General features: G+C 50.4%; 3 protein-coding genes across 4 annotated transcripts; 1 reads left to right on the top strand and 2 right to left on the bottom strand.

The window, feature by feature from the left end:
• On the bottom strand, positions 1-480 carry Tmem239 (transmembrane protein 239). Its single transcript, XM_046432972.1, has one exon. It carries the CDS (start codon positions 454-456, stop codon positions 1-3), a length of 456 nt encoding a protein of 151 aa, XP_046288928.1. The 5' UTR covers positions 457-480.
• A 722-nt stretch (positions 481-1,202) lies between these two features.
• CUNH20orf141 (chromosome unknown C20orf141 homolog) lies at positions 1,203-1,800 on the bottom strand. The gene is made up of 2 exons (XM_046432971.1): positions 1,535-1,800; positions 1,203-1,440 (listed from the first exon to the last, which is right to left on the bottom strand). Exons 1-2 carry the CDS (start codon positions 1,798-1,800, stop codon positions 1,203-1,205), a joined length of 504 nt encoding a protein of 167 aa, XP_046288927.1.
• Positions 1,801-10,860: 9,060 nt separating this feature from the next.
• Cpxm1 (carboxypeptidase X, M14 family member 1) lies at positions 10,861-17,491 on the top strand. 2 transcript variants are annotated; one of them, XM_046433449.2, is made up of 14 exons: positions 10,861-11,044; positions 12,435-12,596; positions 12,969-13,078; positions 13,215-13,354; positions 13,452-13,542; positions 14,135-14,285; positions 14,385-14,473; positions 14,792-14,915; positions 14,998-15,194; positions 15,281-15,460; positions 15,545-15,842; positions 16,021-16,160; positions 16,973-17,075; positions 17,196-17,491. In XM_046433449.2, exons 1-14 carry the CDS (start codon positions 10,876-10,878, stop codon positions 17,435-17,437), a joined length of 2,196 nt encoding a protein of 731 aa, XP_046289405.1. In that variant the 5' UTR covers positions 10,861-10,875; the 3' UTR covers positions 17,438-17,491. The 2 variants fall into 2 exon arrangements, with proteins under 2 accessions (XP_046289405.1, XP_046289406.1); XM_046433450.2 differs by having other exon boundaries at positions 12,444-12,596.
• The last annotated feature ends 820 nt before the right edge of the window (positions 17,492-18,311 follow it).

Genomic DNA, 18,311 nt, shown 5'->3' on the forward strand with positions numbered 1-18,311 from the left:
CTATTGGTCCAAGTCCTGAGCACGGCCTGGGTGAGTCATGGAGGTGAGGAGGCCCACGAGGCTCAGCAGTGTGGAGAAGAGCAGCAGGAAGGAGGCCGTGAAGAGCAAGGCAGGCAGGGCACTTAGCACCAGCAGCAGGATGGCAGGCAGCAGATGGCGCCACATGGCAGCCACCACAGGCCAGAGGGAGCTGAGCAGGTGGGTACCGGTGGTGAAGAGTGCGTGGCACAGCATCAGAGCCAGCAGCAGGTAGAGTATCCCCTCCAGACCCCACAGCACGCGCTGCAGGGGTTGCCGCAAACCTGATGTGGTCCACCACTGGGCCCAGCTCTGGGGCACGTGGCATACCCACCAGCGCACCCAGCCCTGCCGGGTGACCCAGACGGACCAGGGGACCGCCCGCTGCGGCCCCTCGCCGGCCCCGATGGGATCCGTCTCCACTCGTGGCTGCTGCATCACGGCTGGTGCACCTGTGGATAGGGCCAGGCCAGCTGCAGGAGCAGCCCTGGAGATGCTTGGGACCTCAGGGCAGGTGGGAGTGCATGGGACAGGGGGGCATCAATGTGGGCAGGGTAGGGTTTTTGAGCAAGTCTTACCTTTGGATAGAGCCACCTAAGTCATGTTGCTTCCTGCTGCACCCAGGACAGGCTGGCCGCCAATCCGAGCCCTCCCCCACCTCCCCAGAGGAGCCCCATTGTGACCCGGGCTGGGGTGGGGTCTGGCCAAGAGAGGAGCCATTGTAGAGTCCCTCTCTATGGACTCTCCTGGCTAGCAGGGGGCCCTGGGGAATCCAACAGAGGTAGTTTCTCAGACTTTCTTGTGGGAAGCCCTTCCCATCCCTGCCCCTTCTCTTATGATTGATACCAACCCACCCTACTCTCTTGCAAGTTTTCCTCTCTGGACCCTCATTTTCTAGAACCACAGAGGAGGCCAGAATGGCTGTCCCCAACCTGCAGGCCCTGAGAAGCCTGACATTTCCTGCCTGGAGCCCCCTGCTTCGTATCCTGCCTTTTCTTGCTGGTCCCAAGCCCCACACCCAGCCATCCACTGTCCGAATTGTGGAGCCATAGATCCTCTGAGATTCAGGCTAAGAATAAAGAAGTGTTCTCCTCCACACCAGCAGCAGGATGGAAGAAAGGAGGCCTCAAGAAGCAGGATGACAAGTGTATTTTTGGAGGGCACTCAGTATTTTGGGAGAGCCGTCAAGCCCAAGGATGGAGACAGAAAGCCACACCCAGCAGGGCCAAGGGCATGCCTCGGGCTCCCAGGAGCAGCCCCAGGCCCAGGCCCAGCAGGAGTAGTGAGTCTTGGAGGCTGAGTTGTCCTGGGATTGCCCCCGTTGGGAGGAGAGGAGCCACTTGCTGTCCTGGACCCTCACCGGCCCCCTGACTCTGGCCCCTTGTGATAAGTCTGTGTTGCGGTATGGTGGGATCTGAGGGCCTGTGGAGAAAAAGGGAAAGCAGCTGCGCTTAGGGAAGTCAGCCACTTGCCCACCTGCGCACAATGCCCATCTACCAGGCTGCTGCCCACTTACCTGTGGAGCAGGTCAAAGGTGAGGAAGCTGACCAGTAGCAGCAGCAGCAGCAGGGCTGGGCCAGCTGAGCAAAAGATTGCTCGAATTGTCAGCCCTAGCGCCCCCAGCCCCAGGACACTGTCCAGGAGCTGGGCCTGGCTAGGGTGCCAGGGGGACACACATGGATGGACTGGACTTCCCAATCCCTCCCCAGCACCTAGGCCCTTGGAAGGGAGTGGATTCAGATCTACAAGGGCTTTGGTCCTGGGTAAGCAGAGCCGGGTCATGGAGGAGTTGGAGGTGATGGGAAGAGCTAGTGCTGGAAGCAGGGAGGAGGAGTGGAGAGGAAGAGGGGGTAGGTGTCTAGCAGATCCTCAAGTGTGAGCTCAGAGTATAGGGAATTGGCTCCTGGGTATCTTCCCCTCCCCACCCTGCCCACCCACTAACCCTTCTCACCTCCTCCCACTTTGATCAGCCATTCTAGGACTGAACAGCTGGGGCATTGTGACCTGTTACCAGGTAGGACCCTGGGAGAGGGAGGGGGCTACAGCTGGTCTGGCCTCATAAGCTCTAGTGGCCTAGTTTAGCCAGCAAGCAGGTGAGTTCTGAGAACTAAGACTCATCCTCTTGCCTCTGCTCACTCTTTGTCCTAGGGCCCTCCCATGGGATCTGGGTTGTCAGGAAGGCAGAGGACAACTCTGCCTTCCTTAAATTAACTAACACTGATTGGGCAGCTGTCCAAGGGAGGAGGGGACGCTTTCTTCTTCCTGTAAGTTCCCAGAACTGTTTGTCAAGGCAGGAGTGAGCAAGCCATTCAATCTCTCTGTCCCTGTCTCTCTTCCCTGAGAGTGAGGTGTGGGTGGGGTTTTTCAGAATTGCATCCCTGGAATGCAGGATACAACCTGAGGTTTTCTGGGGCTGGGATCTCAGGTGACCTGCCAAATGGGGATGGGATAGGAGGGGGCCTTTTAGGTGTCCTCTAAGCACTATAGTTTAGGGGATGTGTTATGGATGCTAGGGCTCCAGAAATGGGACAGGGGCTATATACTTAAGAGAACTACAGATTGCAGGCACCAAATTGCAGGTTAAGTTTACCCTCTGATATTTAAATTAAGGAAGATAAACATGTAATGATGGGCCTGTTCACCTAGAAGAGAAACAAATCTCCACTGATAATCTGTAAATGGATAGTATGTGTTCCACAACATCGTGGTATAGTGACTTAAAAGAGTAGAAATGAGTCATTGTGCCCATATCTTACTTCAAAGGAAAAGTGATGGGGGTAGGGGCAAGGAAGACAGTGACCATACAGCCCCTAAGAAGAGGAAATAGATAAAAAGGATCAGGATCATACAACAGGCTTGGCAGAACATAGAGTCAAAACCACTAGCCCTTGGGACCATCCACCGATTTCTCTTACTCTGGCTCTTTTTATCTAGCAACTAGACTTTTGAAATATATTTGTCTATAAGGGGATCAGGTATAACAGGGGATAGGGTATATATAACAGAGGATAGAGTATAAGGGAGGATCCTAGCTTTTTGCCCCCATAAGTTCCAATTGTCTTTGTAAATAAGCACATTAATATTGAGGTTTAAGATTGTCCAAGCCAGATCAATTCTGGATGCATGAGTAAGATTTCTTTCCTGGTCATACAGATCTGAGGTTAATATCCCAATGATTCCACCAAGATGAGGAAACTATATAATGCAAGAGGTTGGTGAATGGAGGGTGACTAATCCTCCTTAAAGATTTGCTGTGTGCATAGCTAAGCTATGGAACCAAACTAGGTGCCCTTCAACAGATGAATGAATAAAGAAAATGTATTGGATATATATATATATATATGTGTGTGTGTGTGTGTGTGTGTGTGTGTGTGTATACATACATTTATATACACAAAATGGGATATTACTCAGCTATAAAGAAGAATGAAATTATGGCATTTGAAAGTAAATGGATAGAACTGGAGACTATTATGCTAGGCAAAATAAGCCAATCCCCCCAAAAACAAAGGTCAAATGTTCTCTCTGATATGCGGATGCTAACACACAATTGGTGGATGGTGAGGGAAGAATAGAAGTTCATTGGATTAAACAAAGGGGAATAAAGGGAAAGGATGACCGATGGGAATAGGAAAGACAGAGGAATGAATCAGACACAATTTTTCTGTGTTCATAGATAAATACACAACCAGTGTAACTCCACATGCACAACCACAAGAATGGGAAGTTATACTTCATGTATGTAAGATATGTCAAAATACATACTGTTGTCATGTATAACTAAAAAGATATATTAATGAATAAAAATTTTATATATTAAAAAAAAAGGATTTGCTGTGTGCCAGGTGCTCTGCATACGTTTCTTAGAGAGTTCCATTTGTGATTTACTCAGTTTATTTTTCTGTCTTTTTGGTACAGGGATTGAATCCAGAGGCATTTTACCACTGAGCTACATCCCTAGCCCTTTTTATTTTTTGTTTTGAGACAGGCTTTAACTTGCTGAGGGCCTCACTAATTTGCGGAGGCAGGACTCAAACTTGTGAAACTTGTGCCTTAATCTCCTGAGTCACTGGAATTACAGGCCTGTATCACGGGTGGGATAACAGGCATGCACCACTGCACGGAACCAGAGTTTATTTTTCATTCAACAATCATTTATTAAGTGCCAGGTACTGTGCCTGATACTGGTCATAATTCCTAAAAGCAGAGTGTACACATTATTTGCAGAGGGAGTGCTCTCAGGAGGACAACTTTTTGGGGAGTGAGGAAAGGGAAGCAGGACAGGGCCGGGATAAAATCTAAACAAGGTTGTGGTCTTGGCTGGACTCTAACCTGACTCTGACTGCAGTTGGCTCTGCAAGGTGAATTGCACTATTGAGTTTGTCCCATGTATCTGTGCCAGTCAGTCAGTGGCTGTGGCTCCTCCAAGGAGAAAAGGGGAGAGAGAAGTGGTGGCTAAGAGGTGGGTGAAGGCAGCACCTATCAGCTGAGGGCATTTGTCTGGAGAAAAGAACAGACAGCTGTGACCTAAGAGCAGCAAACACAGCAGTGGGGTGGAGCACTAGTTAGTAAAGGGGGCTGAGTGGAGAACCACCAGTATATGTCGGTGGATATTATGCAGTAAAGAATTAACTCAGCAAGTCTGGATTATCTAAGTCTTGCTCATTCTAAAGAACAATTTATCTCTTTCTAGGCTCCGCAGAGGTACCGGTACCTCCAAGTCCTTGGAATATTTTGCCTAATGCAAGTGTTTTCATTTAATGGGAGTCAAGGACCATATCAGATATTCTCTGCCAACAAATGTGATTCATTCTGGGGGATCTGGAATGAATCTCACTTTGGTCTCTGGAGGGGTTGAACTAAGGTCAGCCACATGGATAGCCAACTATATCTACACCATTGACCCCCAGTAAAATTCTGGGACATCAAGGCTCAGAGTTTCCTTTCGGGCAATACTCTGTGTATATTGTCACATGTTGTACAGGGAAAATTAATGGAATTAATTCCATTTCCATATCACAACCAGAAACTTGTGCCTGACGTTTTCTGGACCCTGCCCTATGTACCTTTTTCCATTGCAGGTTTTCACCTGTACCCTTTTTCTGTAATAAACTGTGACCATGTGTATGACCACTTTGCTGAGTTCTTTGAGTTCTTCATCTGAACCACTGAACACAAGGGTCGTCTTGGGCCCTCAGAAAGCATTGGTGTCAGAAGTGGGATTCGCTAGGTCAACCTTGACTCACTGAAATATGGTGAAAGTATGATTTGAGAAAAGGAAGGATGAGAAGATGGGGTTGTCAAGTCTTTGATTCCTGGATGGACATTTTGATTCCTGGATATCACCCACAGTATGGAAATGCAGCTGGACTGTGATCAGTTACCAGAGGTAAAAGATACCAATGGAACTTATTAATGCTACAGCATACTTCTGAGAAGTTAGGAAATCTCCCAGAAAAGAGAATAATAACTGAAGCCCATGAAGAAAAGAGAAAAAGTCAATAGAATCAGATAATCAATATTTGAATAATGTTAGTCTTAGAAAATTACAATAGAAAGGATTTTTTTTCAAAAATCAAGAAACTTTTCAGAACTGAGGGACATAAGTCTTTAGGCCATATGGTCCCATCAGTTCACAGCACATGAAAAAATTCAAATCATTGAGGGTTTCTACAAAGAACTTCCTAGCAGTATAAAGATCACATACATTAAACCAGAATATCAGACTTTTAAATCCTGACACTGGTAGGTAGGAGACAAAAGAAATGTCCTCAGAATTCTGAGGGGGAAATGAGGTATAATATAGGAGCATATATCTGTGCAAATGATTGTCAATTGACAGAATATTTTTAGCCGTATAAGTTCTCAAAAGTTTGACTTGCATGCACCCTTTCTTAGAAAGCTACTGGAAGATGTGCTTCAGCAAAACAAGGACTCAAACTAATCCAAAGGACAATGTGGCATTCAAGAAATTAGTCTAAAAATAGGGATGATGAGAAAGATCTGGTATGGCTCCTACTTTATGTGAAGAGGGCAACCAACATAGCCTGGTCCAGAAGATAGGAGCTCTAAGGAAGAGTCTACAGAGGAAAATAAAATCAATTGATTATTGGAGTGTTAAATATATTCAGAGTAAATAATCAATTCTATTGGAAATTGTGGGGTTATATTAACAATTGGTACCCAGAAAACCAAGCAAATAATAAAATAAAACATTTACTAATTCTACAAAGCACAAAAATTGAATGATATTTACATGATCATAATAAAAGTATTAAATATTGACTTCAAATGGTGATTTAGTTTTATTGGGAAGATGGAAGGAAATCTGTGTGTGTGTGTGTGTGTGTGTGCGCGCGCGCGTGCACGTAGGAGAGCTACATCTTTAATTCCATACTAGGAAATCCAGGGATAATTTGTAAACAGAAGAATCAAAAAATAGCAATAGAAGCAAATAAAAAAGGAGAAATAACAAGAGGAATGAAAGGTGATTGATTTGAAAATGGAAAGGCATAGGGAAGAGTCTTCTATTACAAACCTAAATGTGATTTACCTTGATACTAAATTATCTTTATCAAAACACTCTATTGTGCAGTATTTTGATAAAGATAATTTAGTTTAAAAAGCAAATAATATAGGATTATGCTATGGAGATCAGGAAAAAACTCCTAGAATGAATAAAAGATTATTTCTTATTGATATGTAGAAATATGATGTATTGTGGTTTAAGATAACATTTCCAGTGACAGTATCAAACACAGTCAATCTAAGAAAGTTGTGAATCTTATGCATTTTAGGCAGACATGCTCTAAACCTCTGTATAGTACTTTTCAGTCTTTAATGTGCAAATGAATCTCTGGGGGTTGAATCCTCTGAGAATCTTGTTAAAATGCAGAATCTGATTCAGTACATCTGGGACAGAGTTTCCGAATTTCTAACAAGTTCCCAGGAGATGCCAACACTACTCATCCTCAACCACACTTTGAGGGTAAGGCTGTCAAAGACATTGAGGTAAAAAAAGAGACATCTGGGGAGACAATAGTCAGGGGAAGATAGGCATGTACCGAGGAATGTCACCTTATGCATCTAAGTGTCATGGGAATCCCCATCAATGCTCATCTATATCACAGATAAAGCACCTGGCAGAGGATGAGTTCTGCCTTAGCATCAGGAACGGAAGATTGGGAGCCACAGGTAGGCAGTAGATTTTGTCACTTCAGTACATGTACAGCCAGACACATAACCTCCTTTCTTTTCCTTGGTATTTGTTTTATTCCACCTGTGTATGTGGGAACAAGAGGGCTGTGTTTTTTCCCCTACCTTTAATTCATCTGACTAATCTAGGGGCTCCTGGGACCACACATTATCTTACTTCATCATCACAGTAACCCTGTGAGGAAGATATGGTTCCCGTTTTATGGAAGAGGAAACTGAGTCTGAGTAGAAAGGTGGACCTAGTGTCCAAGGATAAAACAAAACATAGTGGGATGTGAAAATAAACCTGGTTGGTGCCAAAGTTGTGTATCTCCTCTCTATTCCCAGCAACTTGACCATACCAGAGAGCTGGCAGGAGATTTTTAGCCCCTTCCTTAAATTAAAAATCTCAGTCTCTCTCCCTCTCCTGTCCACCCGCTCTGGATTGAACTCAGGAGAGCTCTACCACTTAGATACATTCCAAGCACTTTTTTATTTTTTATTTTGAAACCGGGTCTTGCTAAATTGCTGAGGCTGACCTTGAGTTTATGATCATCCTGCCTCAGCCTCCAGAGTAACTGGAATTCCAAATATGTGTAGTCACATCCGGTTCTTACACTGAGAATCTTACACTAAAATCTCTTTTGGCTGGGTGCTCCCACCTAGTCCTACTTAGTTATGCTTTGTAATACATACTTATCGTCATGAGACCACAAAAGATCTTCTAACCTAGATATAGACATCTGGCTGGGCAGGTACTTGGGCACAAACCTGCTACTGCCTCTGAAGCAACCACCTTTGGGGGCTTTGTGCCTTTGTAGCTCCAGATACCCAGAAAGGTTAGGGCCAGAGGCAGTAGCTGAACTGGAAGCGCAGAAGGATGTGAGAAGGTGCTGGGGGACTCAGAAGGGCATGAGGAGCTCCAAGGATTGCAATATGGCAGAGAGGCAAGGAGTTTAGAGCAGTGAGAAAGAAGGTGAGGGGGTGGGAGTTGGGACAGAAGTGGTGCCAGGATCCCATAGATCCAAACCATTAGTGACTGGTGGGAGGAAGCCAATCGTTTTACTCTAGTCCTCTTGGCTGGGTGGGCTTTTGGTTCATGGCCTGCTGTCTCCTCTTGTGCATAACCTGGCCCTGTTTGGTCCTCTATAACCTTGAATATATCATACACATACTTTTGAGTGTGAGTAGGGACCAGGCGCTGTTCTAAGCCTTGAGGTGTGGCTGTGAACATTGGGTGCAAAGGCTCTTCTGGAGGGGTACCTACCTCCTAGTAGTGGTGATGGTGATGGTGGGAGAATGTGACCACGAAGATAAAGCTTACTTTAGAGAGGTCAGGATAGCCTTTGCAAGCAAGTGACATTGAAAGGAAATCTCAGTGAGAAAGGAAATTTCTCAATTGTGAGAATGCAAACTTGTCGAACAATTGCAAAGGTCCAGAGGCTGGGTGGGGCTGGTGTGTTGGATGAACAGCTAGAAAGGCAGTGTGGCTGGCTGGAGAAATAGGAGCCAGGGGAATTGCACAGGCAGATGCAGCTGGAACGGAATGGGTAGGAAAGAACTTGGTTATGAAGGACCATGCCAGTGAGCACACTAGGGACTTAAGCTGGAGGAATTTGACAGGATTTGTCTGCTGTATGAGGAAGGACTTGGAGGAAGGGGTTGAGAAGTTTGGGAGGCAGAGATGTCCTTTTTTTTTTTTTTTCCTCGTACTGGGGATTGAACCCAGGTCCTAAAGCATTTTTGGCAAGCACTGAACTACTCTGAGTTACATCCCCAGTGCCCCGCCCCCATCCCCACCAATCCCCCTCCCCCCCTTTTGAGATAGGGTCTGCTAAATTGTCCTGGCATGCAATCCTTCAGTCTCAGCCTTTGGAGGCCCTAAGGCCAGCAAGATATCCGGTTTCTTGTGCACCAACCCCCCACCCCACCCCCTCCACCTTTTTACACCTCTCAGGGAAACCTGAATGGCGTTTGGGGCCAGAGACAGAGAAGCTGTCAGACTGGGCATTTGTGGAGCCCCGGCAGCCCCCACCCCCCCAGTAACTGTTCAGACCGTGGCCTCCCACTCCGGGAAAGCAGGCAAGTGTCAGTCTGCAATACTGTCCATCTGTCTCAGCCCTGTGCCAAGGGAATCCCCGCTTTGGAGCGGTTCCCTTTAAATTTTCAATGTTCCTCTCTCCTGTGCCCTGGACCAGACAATGCTGTCTAAGTGGAGTGCTCCAAGAAGGGATATGGTCACGCGTGGGCCCTGTCCAATTACCCCCTTTCCGGGGACTCTCTAGCCCTCTACCAGGACGCGTGGAGTGCACCAAATGCCCTGAGGAGCTAAAGGGCTCCTGCCTAAGTTATGTTCCCTGTCAGTGGTAGTTCTCAGTTTTGGGAGCGCCTTGCGGTATTTCTTTCGAGGGATCGTGTGAACTTGCTCCGCTAGCATGGTGCTGACACGCTGATTTGGGGTGATTCGAACTGCTTATAGAGAGAGTGGCCTAGCAAAAATAAAATAAAATAAAAAAATATTTGCCCAGGACCCCGAGCATTCCAGATGATTCTTGGCTGCCTCTGGCATCTGTTTTCATGGGATGACAGCAAAGAGCTGGCCAAAGGCGGGTAGTGGACGCATTTTCTTCCCCGGAGAGGTGACCCCGGCTTGGAAGCACTCAAAGGGGACCTTGGAGGCAAGATAAGAATGGTCCTGCGCTCTGTAATTCCGGGATCTGGGGTAGTGGGGCGAATGGAGAATCAGGGCTGCGGACTCCCGGAAGGGAACAATGGGAAGGGGCTAGGAGATGGAGCCGGGAAGGGAGGGAGGGGGTCCACTCTCTGTTCCTCTCCTGCTGGCCCCAGCCCGCCGGGTATCACTCTGGCCGCTCTCCTCGAGTTATGTAACCCCGGAACAGAACGTGGCAGCCGAGGGAGCAAAGGAGCAGGGAGGGGAGGGGAGGAGAGAGGGGAGGCGGGGCTGGGGGCGGTGTGGGGGTGGGGGTGGTGATGGGAAGAGTCGACTCTGGTTGAGTCCCTGGAGTAGTCTGTCAGAAGGATTCCTGGACGAAAGTCCTTTCCCATCCGCACCCAGTGCCCTGCCTCAGTTTCCCCGTCCTCTTCTTCCCCTTCTGTCCCGCCCGCCCTGGCAAAGTAACCTGTGGTTCTGGATGGCTTTCCCTCTCGGGTTATTTCCACCCCAAACTTCTCAGCTTTGCTCCCTTGGTTAAGTCAGCCGCTCTGAACCTCAATTTACCACTTTGTAAAATGGGGTTTGACGGAAAGACCACGCATAAAGTGCCTGGCATCGTGTACCGTGCAAAGTAGGTGCTCCCAGTGGGGACAAGCGCCTCCCAGGACTTAGCGACATATATGGCTTTGCAGATAGTAAAGGACAGCGCACGGATGAGGCGAGTTAGCCCGGGATGGCCAGAGAGGGAGGGGCAGGTCCAGAGACCCGGGGCCGCCTGGTCGCAGCCCGCGCTCTCCCGGGGGTCTGAAGTGCTCCGGTTCTCCCCCATCCTCGCAGGTCCAGGGCCAGAGAGGCGGCAGTGGGCGGACCAGAGGCTGCAGAGGGGCGTGGGGCAGGCAGGAAGGGGCGGGGGGCTCCTGAGCAGCAGGCAGGAAAAGGCAAACCCACCGACCGCTCGCAGTCCTGAGCGCCGGAGTTCTGCGCCCGACATGTGGGGTCTCTTGCTGGCCTTGGCGGCCTTAGCGCCTTCTGTCGGCCTGGGTCTGGGGGCGCCCAGCGCCTCCGTGCTGGGCCTAACACCGTCGGCGACCACCGAGGCCACGGGCTCGACCCCGGCTCCGCGTAGCAGTCCTGCACAGCCGCCCGGGAAGACTAACGGTGAGCTCCAGGACCCAGACCCCGCAGCTCCGGCTAGTGGTGGCCCCACTCCCCGGTCCCCTGTGGCGCCCCCTCCCCAGCACACATACATACTCGCACCCACACACTCTGCCCCACTTCCGGGCCCCTTATGGTGCCCCCTCCTCAACACAAACAGGCGCGCGCGCGCGCACACACCCCCACACCCACACACACAAACGCACACACAGAAAACCCTGCTCCATTCTTCTGCTCCTTGGCGCCCCTTCTGTCCCTCCCTCTCTCCCTCCCTCCCCTCCCTCTCTTTTACTCACTCACTCGCTCTCTCTCTTTCTCTCTCTCCCTCTCACCCTGCCCAAAGCAATAGTCGCTGACTCAGCAATCCCGGCCTGATTCCCAGCCAGATTTAGCCAGCAGCACTGGGACACACACCAGTGGAATGCTGCCTGCTCTAGCCCCAAGCCTTCCCTTTTCTCAGATAAAGAAACTGAGGCCAGGGCTTGAAGAAAGGGACAAAGAGATGCAGAGGCCCCAGAGGAAAAGGTTCAGGGCAAGCTTGGACAGGACAGAGTTTAAGGAGAAGGGCTGGAGAGAAAGAACAGAAGGAAAAGAGGGAGAGGCGAGGCTTTGGGCTGAGGCTGCTTGGAGGAAGGGAGCTCTGATTCTGGACTGGAGAGGCCGTCTGCATGACCTCCCAACTTCCCAGATGGGGAAGCCTAGGGGAGGAAGGCAAGGAGATGGCAATGGCGGGCTTCTAGAGAGGTAAGTGGATCCAGGCCCTGAAGGGATTTCTGAGTCAGGATGAACTGACCAGAGGGGGCTGGTGAGAAGAAAATAGTATGTGCGAAAGGGCAGGGGCCCCAACACCAAAATGTGAGGCACATTCTGAAGGCAGCTGTGGCACATATACGGTTAGAAACTACAGTACTGCCCTGTGCTGTGAGCAGGCAGGCCCAGCTGCCAGGCAGATGTGGATTTGGGGATGTTTCAAGTCAGCCCAGAGGGCAAATGTACCAATACAGGCAGCCCTGGGGCCTTGGGACATGAAATCCAGTCTGAAGCTGAGGAAGGATAATATTTCAGGGGAAATGGACAGATACTGCAAGGCCTGGATATAAAGAACCAAACTCAGCTCTTTGGAACAACCAACCAGTTTCTGGTGGCTGGGTCTGTCTCTCCATAGGGTCAGAAGTAAGGCTGGCCAACCATGTGGTTATCAGAAAGAAGTGGATGCCAGTGAAATGACTGGAAAGGTCGATGGGGGCCCAACTGCATGCCTTCATTGCCATCCTAAGCCCTTTGATACATTGAGCCTGCCATGGACTCACATGTCTTCTTGGCTGGAAAATCTTTCCATCTGAGGTTTCATGCTGTTCTTCCTTCTCCCTGGTGCTGTTCCTCTGGACCTTAGCGACTTCAGAACAACAGATTCGGATTCGAGTCATCAAAAAGAAAAAGGTCATTGTGAAGAAGCGAAAGAAATTAATTCGCCCCAGTCCTCCAGTGACTGCCAAGCCCATGGTGACCACCAGCCCAACAGGGTCTCCTAATATCCCTGAGAAACAAGAACCAGGTACTTCCTTTCTAGAGACTTCCCAGGCTTAGGGCTCTCGGGGCTTCATGGGCACGGGTATACCCCTCTGTCTACCCAGCACAGGGGCAAGTTATGCTCAGCTTACCTGCTCTGACAACTCTCTCTGGTTCTATTTTTTATTTTTTTGTGGGGGGAGGGTACTGGGGATTGAACTCAGGGGCACTGAGCCACATCCCCAGCCCTATTTTGTATTTTATTTAGAGACAGGGTCTCACGGAGTTGCTTAGTGCCTCTTTGTTGCTGAGACTGGCTTTGAACTTGCAATCCTCCTGTTTCAGCCTCCCGAGCTGCTGGGATTACAGGCGTGCACCACCATGCTCAGCATCTTAATGCTCTGTTTTTCTACCCTAGGCTGTCCCCCTTTGGGCCTGGAGTCCCTGCGAGTTTCAGATAGCCAGTTTGAGGCATCCAGCAGCCAGTCCTTTGGTCTTGGACCACATCGAGGTCGGCTCAACATCCAGGTAATCAACCCTGGCTCAGAGTCCAGGTCCAAGGGGTAGGCAGGGGAATACCTGAGACCTTCTCCCCTGCTCCCTTCTTGTCCCAGTCCACCCTACTCTGCCCGTTGGGCCTGATCACCTTGTCTTGGGTCCACAGTCAGGCCTGGAGGATGGTGATCTATACGATGGGGCCTGGTGTGCTGAGCAGCAGGACACTGAGCCATGGTTTCAGGTGGATGCTAGGAACCCCATCCGCTTCTCAGGCATTGTCACACAGGGCAGGAACTCTGTCTGGAGGTGAGGCAGGCCAGCCCTTGGCCAGGTAGTTGTGGGTGGACACAGGAGGGCTGCTGTGGGACTCCTGGGGGCACTGATATCTCACCTCTCCTGCCAGGTATGACTGGGTTACATCATACAAGGTCCAGTTCAGCAATGACAGTCGGACCTGGTGGACAAGTCGGAACCACAGCAGTGGGATGGATGCGGTGAGTGGTCCCATAGTTACTGGGACCCTCTATGCTGGGATTTGGGCACCCAACCCACCGTGGTGTGCTTGGCTGGACTGAGACTCCTTTGAGGATAATAGATGTCCACTTAACCGATCCAGGAGAAAGAGTGTTTTGGTCAGGATGGGTGACACCAGCAGGTATCTTGGGAGCAGGCTGCTTTGGTATGTGTCCATGTCCTTGATAACTCTGCCATGGGGTGGATGCTACCTCCTGCTTAGCTTCCTCTGGGGACATCCCTTCTGGCTTGAATCACTTCTCATCTGTTCATTGCTCTGGGTTTCTCTAAGTCAGTGACCCCTTTTATACCAGACTACAGATAGGCTTTTCCCAAGTTATGTAGCCATCTTGATCTAATGAGCTGTGACCAAGCCAGAAAACATGACTCTCTAGGGCTGCCCATGGGCAGGGGCTTGGGCAAGGAAGGGGTCCACATTCAGAGGAGAGTGCAAATCTATAGCTGAACTACCAGGAAGGGTTCACTGGTGAACTTGGAGGCCTGCTCTTCTTCCCTGGATCCTGAGCCAGGCTGGGATTTGAGCAGCCTCAGCAAAGGACTTGATGTCCCCAGGTATTTCCTGCCAATTCAGACCCAGAAACCCCAGTGCTGAACCTCCTGCCAGAGCCTCAGGTGGCCCGTTTCATTCGTCTGCTGCCCCAGACCTGGTTCCAGGAAGGTGCGCCTTGCCTCCGGGCAGAGATCCTGGCCTGCCCTGTCTCAGGTGGGCAACTGGGCAGAGGCTGGATGGGCAGGGCCTGGATGTACAGGGTGAATCCCCCACTGTGAACTTACCCTTTGCCTTGAACTCATCCACTACCAGATCCTAATGACCTACCCCCGGAGGCCCATTCACTGGGATCTTCTGACCCTCTGGACTTTCGGCATCACAATTATAAGGCCATGAGGAAGGTCAGATATGACCCTATAACCCTATGAAGGCTGGTTTGCCTAGCTGGTGTCCTTCTCTCACCCAGGCATAACAGTTCTGACTGCTCACATCCCCTACTACGTCTCCTACCCCTATCTCCTGCTTCTCTTCTGTTGACCACTAAGCTTTCCCCCAATTGCCCTGTCATGGCACTTCCCTTGCTCTGCCCCTTCCTTCCTGGTACGCTGCTCTCTTCTTGGGCCACCACTGACTCTGTAAATCCTTCCATAGTTACATGTGACCTAAGCCCTGCATGTAATCCCTCTATGCCTCATGTCATGCTGTCCTCTGTCCCTCAGCTGATGAAGGAGGTGAATGAGCAATGCCCCAACATCACCCGCATCTACAGCATTGGGAAGAGCTACCAGGGCCTGAAGCTATATGTGATGGAAATGTCAGACCAGCCTGGGGAGCATGAGCTGGGTACTGGCAGGTGGCATGGGGAAGAGGTGGGCCCAGGGCAGACCATGGGTGTGAGCCAGGTGCTAGCCCCTTGTGTTCCCAGGAGAGCCTGAGGTACGCTATGTGGCTGGCATGCATGGGAATGAGGCCCTGGGGCGGGAGCTGCTTCTGCTCCTGATGCAGTTCTTGTGCCATGAGTTCCTGCGTGGGAACCCACGAGTGACCCGGCTGCTCACTGAGATGCGCATTCACCTGTTGCCCTCCATGAACCCTGATGGCTATGAGACCGCCTACCGCCGGGTAGGCCACCTGGCACGAGGGCCCCCTGCCCCTTCTGCCCTGGTGCCCAGATCCTGTATGGCTTAAACAAGCCCCTTCTCTGTCAGGGCTCAGAGCTTGTGGGCTGGGCAGAAGGTCGCTGGAACCACCAGGGCATTGACCTTAACCACAATTTTGCTGACCTCAACACACCACTGTGGGATGCCGAGGATGATGGGCTGGTGCCCCACGTTTTCCCCAACCATCATGTGCCACTGCCTACTTATTACACTCTGCCCAATGCCACTGTGAGTATTCTAGGGGCAGTGGTGGAGGACCACCTAGGGGAGCCTTGTCTCTGTGTCCGGCCCTCCTGACCCACCCCTATTCAGGTGGCTCCTGAAACACGGGCAGTGATTGAGTGGATGAAGCGGATCCCCTTTGTGCTGAGTGCCAATCTCCATGGGGGTGAGCTGGTGGTGTCTTACCCATTCGACATGACTCGGACCCCGTGGGCTGCCCGTGAACTCACCCCGACGCCCGATGATGCTGTCTTTCGCTGGCTCAGCACTGTCTATGCTGGCACTAATCGGGTCATGCAGGACACAGATCGCCGACCCTGCCACAGCCAGGACTTCTCTTTGCATGGCAACATCATCAACGGGGCTGACTGGCACACAGTCCCCGGGAGTATGTGCCAGAGGGTGGAGTTGGCCCCATCCCTGTAAATCCCTGCCCCATAAGACAGTCTGCTCTTACGTGCAGTGCTCATGGCAATTCCCACTCTGAAGTGTCTCCTGGGGGAGGGCCCCAGGAGGGTGGGACTCCCATCCTGCTCCTTAGGCTGCAGTGTCTGTGATACCTCTAGGCATGAATGACTTCAGCTACCTACATACCAACTGCTTTGAGGTCACTGTGGAGCTGTCCTGTGACAAGTTCCCTCATGAGAACGAGCTGCCCCAAGAATGGGAGAACAACAAAGACGCCCTCCTCACCTACCTGGAGCAGGTTGGATGTGAATCCCCACAGCCCTCAGCATGCCTGTGTCCTGACCACTCCACTCTCCAGTTAGGCTGTAGTTACCACCAGGGAGTCTTCTTTTTTTTTGCAGGGATACTGGGGATTGAACTCACGGGTACTCAACTATTGAGCCACATCCCCAGCCCTATTTTGTATTTTATTTAGAGACAGGATCTCACTGAGTTGCTTAGTGCCTCACTGTTGCTGAGGCTGCCTTTGAACTCGTGATCCTCTTGCCTCGGCCTCCCTAGCCGCTGGGATTACAAGCTGTGCTACCATGCCCGACTGTCAGGGAATCTTCTAAGATACCTGACATCAGATAATTTTGGAAGGATCTAGAACAGGAAATGTTTTGTAAGTGGGACAGTGTCAGGCATTGTAAGCCAGTGGGACTAGACCCCAGAGCAGTCTAGAGGTGGTCCTAGAGCTGTCCTAGACCTATCCTCAGAAGAGGTCTTCTCAGAAAAAAACATTAGGTAGTGGCAGAAACTTCCCTGACACAGAAACATCATGTTCATCAGGGACTCCTATGCCTTGCGATGGCTCCATAAGAGCAACTTCCAAGGGTTCTACAAAAGACAATGGCTACTAAACTTGGGGAAGCCCAAAGGTTTCTCTTCCTACCAGTCCAGATGTAATTTATTAACCAGGAGGAAATTTTACCAGAAATGTTGTCACCTAGGAACATATAGTAGACATACTCTCTTTATCGAGTTTGCAGGGGACCAGAGCCAGAAAGCTAGCTGAGAGTCACATTCTGTGCAGAGGGGAAAGGGTTTTGATGTCCTTTTCCCACACAGGTGCGCATGGGCATTGCAGGAGTTGTGCGGGACAAAGACACACAGCTTGGGATTGCTGATGCTGTCATTGCCGTGGAGGGGATTAACCATGACGTTACAACGGGTATGTGGGGGGGGAGTGAAGGAGGGGCTGGGGGGGTATTGAGAGAGGAGCTCGAAGACTTCAGGCTGGGTCAGGAGCTGAGGATTGTTGGACCCTGACCTTGCCTTTTACTCCCCTCAGCTTGGGGCGGGGATTACTGGCGGCTGCTGACCCCAGGGGACTATATGGTGACCGCCAGTGCTGAGGGCTACCATTCAGTGACACGGACCTGCCGGGTCACCTTTGAAGAGGGCCCTGTCCCCTGCAATTTCATGCTCACCAAGACTCCCAAACAAAGACTGAGAGAGCTGCTGGCAGCAGGGGTCAAGGTGCCCCCAGATCTTCGAAGGCGACTGGAGCGATTGAGGGGACAGAAGGATTAAGCTGAAGAGAGCCAACGTCTTGGACAGGCTGGACCTGTCCAGAACTGAAGGGGAAGAGTGGGGAGGGAGGGACAAAGTGGGGGTAGGGGTGCTTCAGCTCATTAAAGCTACCTGGCACCTTAGCTGATCTTCCTGTTGTCTCCATGTCCCAGATCTTCTCCCCAAGGGCAGGCCTCAGCCCACCTCTTATCCTGTTGTGCACCCACTCTCACCAGGTGACTTCTGAAGACTGTGTGGAAAGAGGATCTTACCTGGAGCCTTGGATACGGGGCTTGGCAAAGCAATACATTTGTGCCTGCAAATTTCTGCTGGAGGTGCCCTTACACTCTGTAAGCACCTGCCAAGCATGCAAGGGTCAAAATGTCTACCTAGCTTCCTGAGGCTTCCAGTCAAGAGGGGACAGTTTAATACATAGAGAGACATGCCAAGTGGAGGCCAGTTACTATGAAGTGTAGGCAGGGAGTCACACACATGGCAAATACAACAATGCCGGTCAGCAGGGATGACCTGCACCGATTGTGTCAATCAAGAGAGTAACAGAGATGATGGTTCTAGGGAGTTCATGATGGAAAGTGGGCTGGGTATGGGGGTTCCTCCAGGAAGAAGGGAACCAAAGATAGATTAGCTGAGAGCATTTGAATTTGCCTCATCAGATATTCTCGGGGAGTGTTGATAAATGATAGGCTCAGATTAGTTTCTGTCAGACTGAAGGAGGAATTATGTGCGAGTTCTATGTGTTGCTGGTAAAATAACCAATTCTAGTTATTTCATGCAGGGGAAATTTTAATTCTAGAAAGTGGATATGAATATGTTCAAAGAGCTGGGTGAGAAAAAGGGAGAAGAAAATTTCACCCAGAAAGCTGATAACACCTTT

Source organism: Marmota monax, unplaced genomic scaffold (assembly GCF_021218885.2).
Source record: "Marmota monax isolate L192 unplaced genomic scaffold, Marmota_monax_Labrador192_F-V1.1 WCK01_AAM20220418_F8-fsc00014, whole genome shotgun sequence".
Classification (NCBI taxonomy): domain Eukaryota; kingdom Metazoa; phylum Chordata; class Mammalia; order Rodentia; family Sciuridae; genus Marmota; species Marmota monax.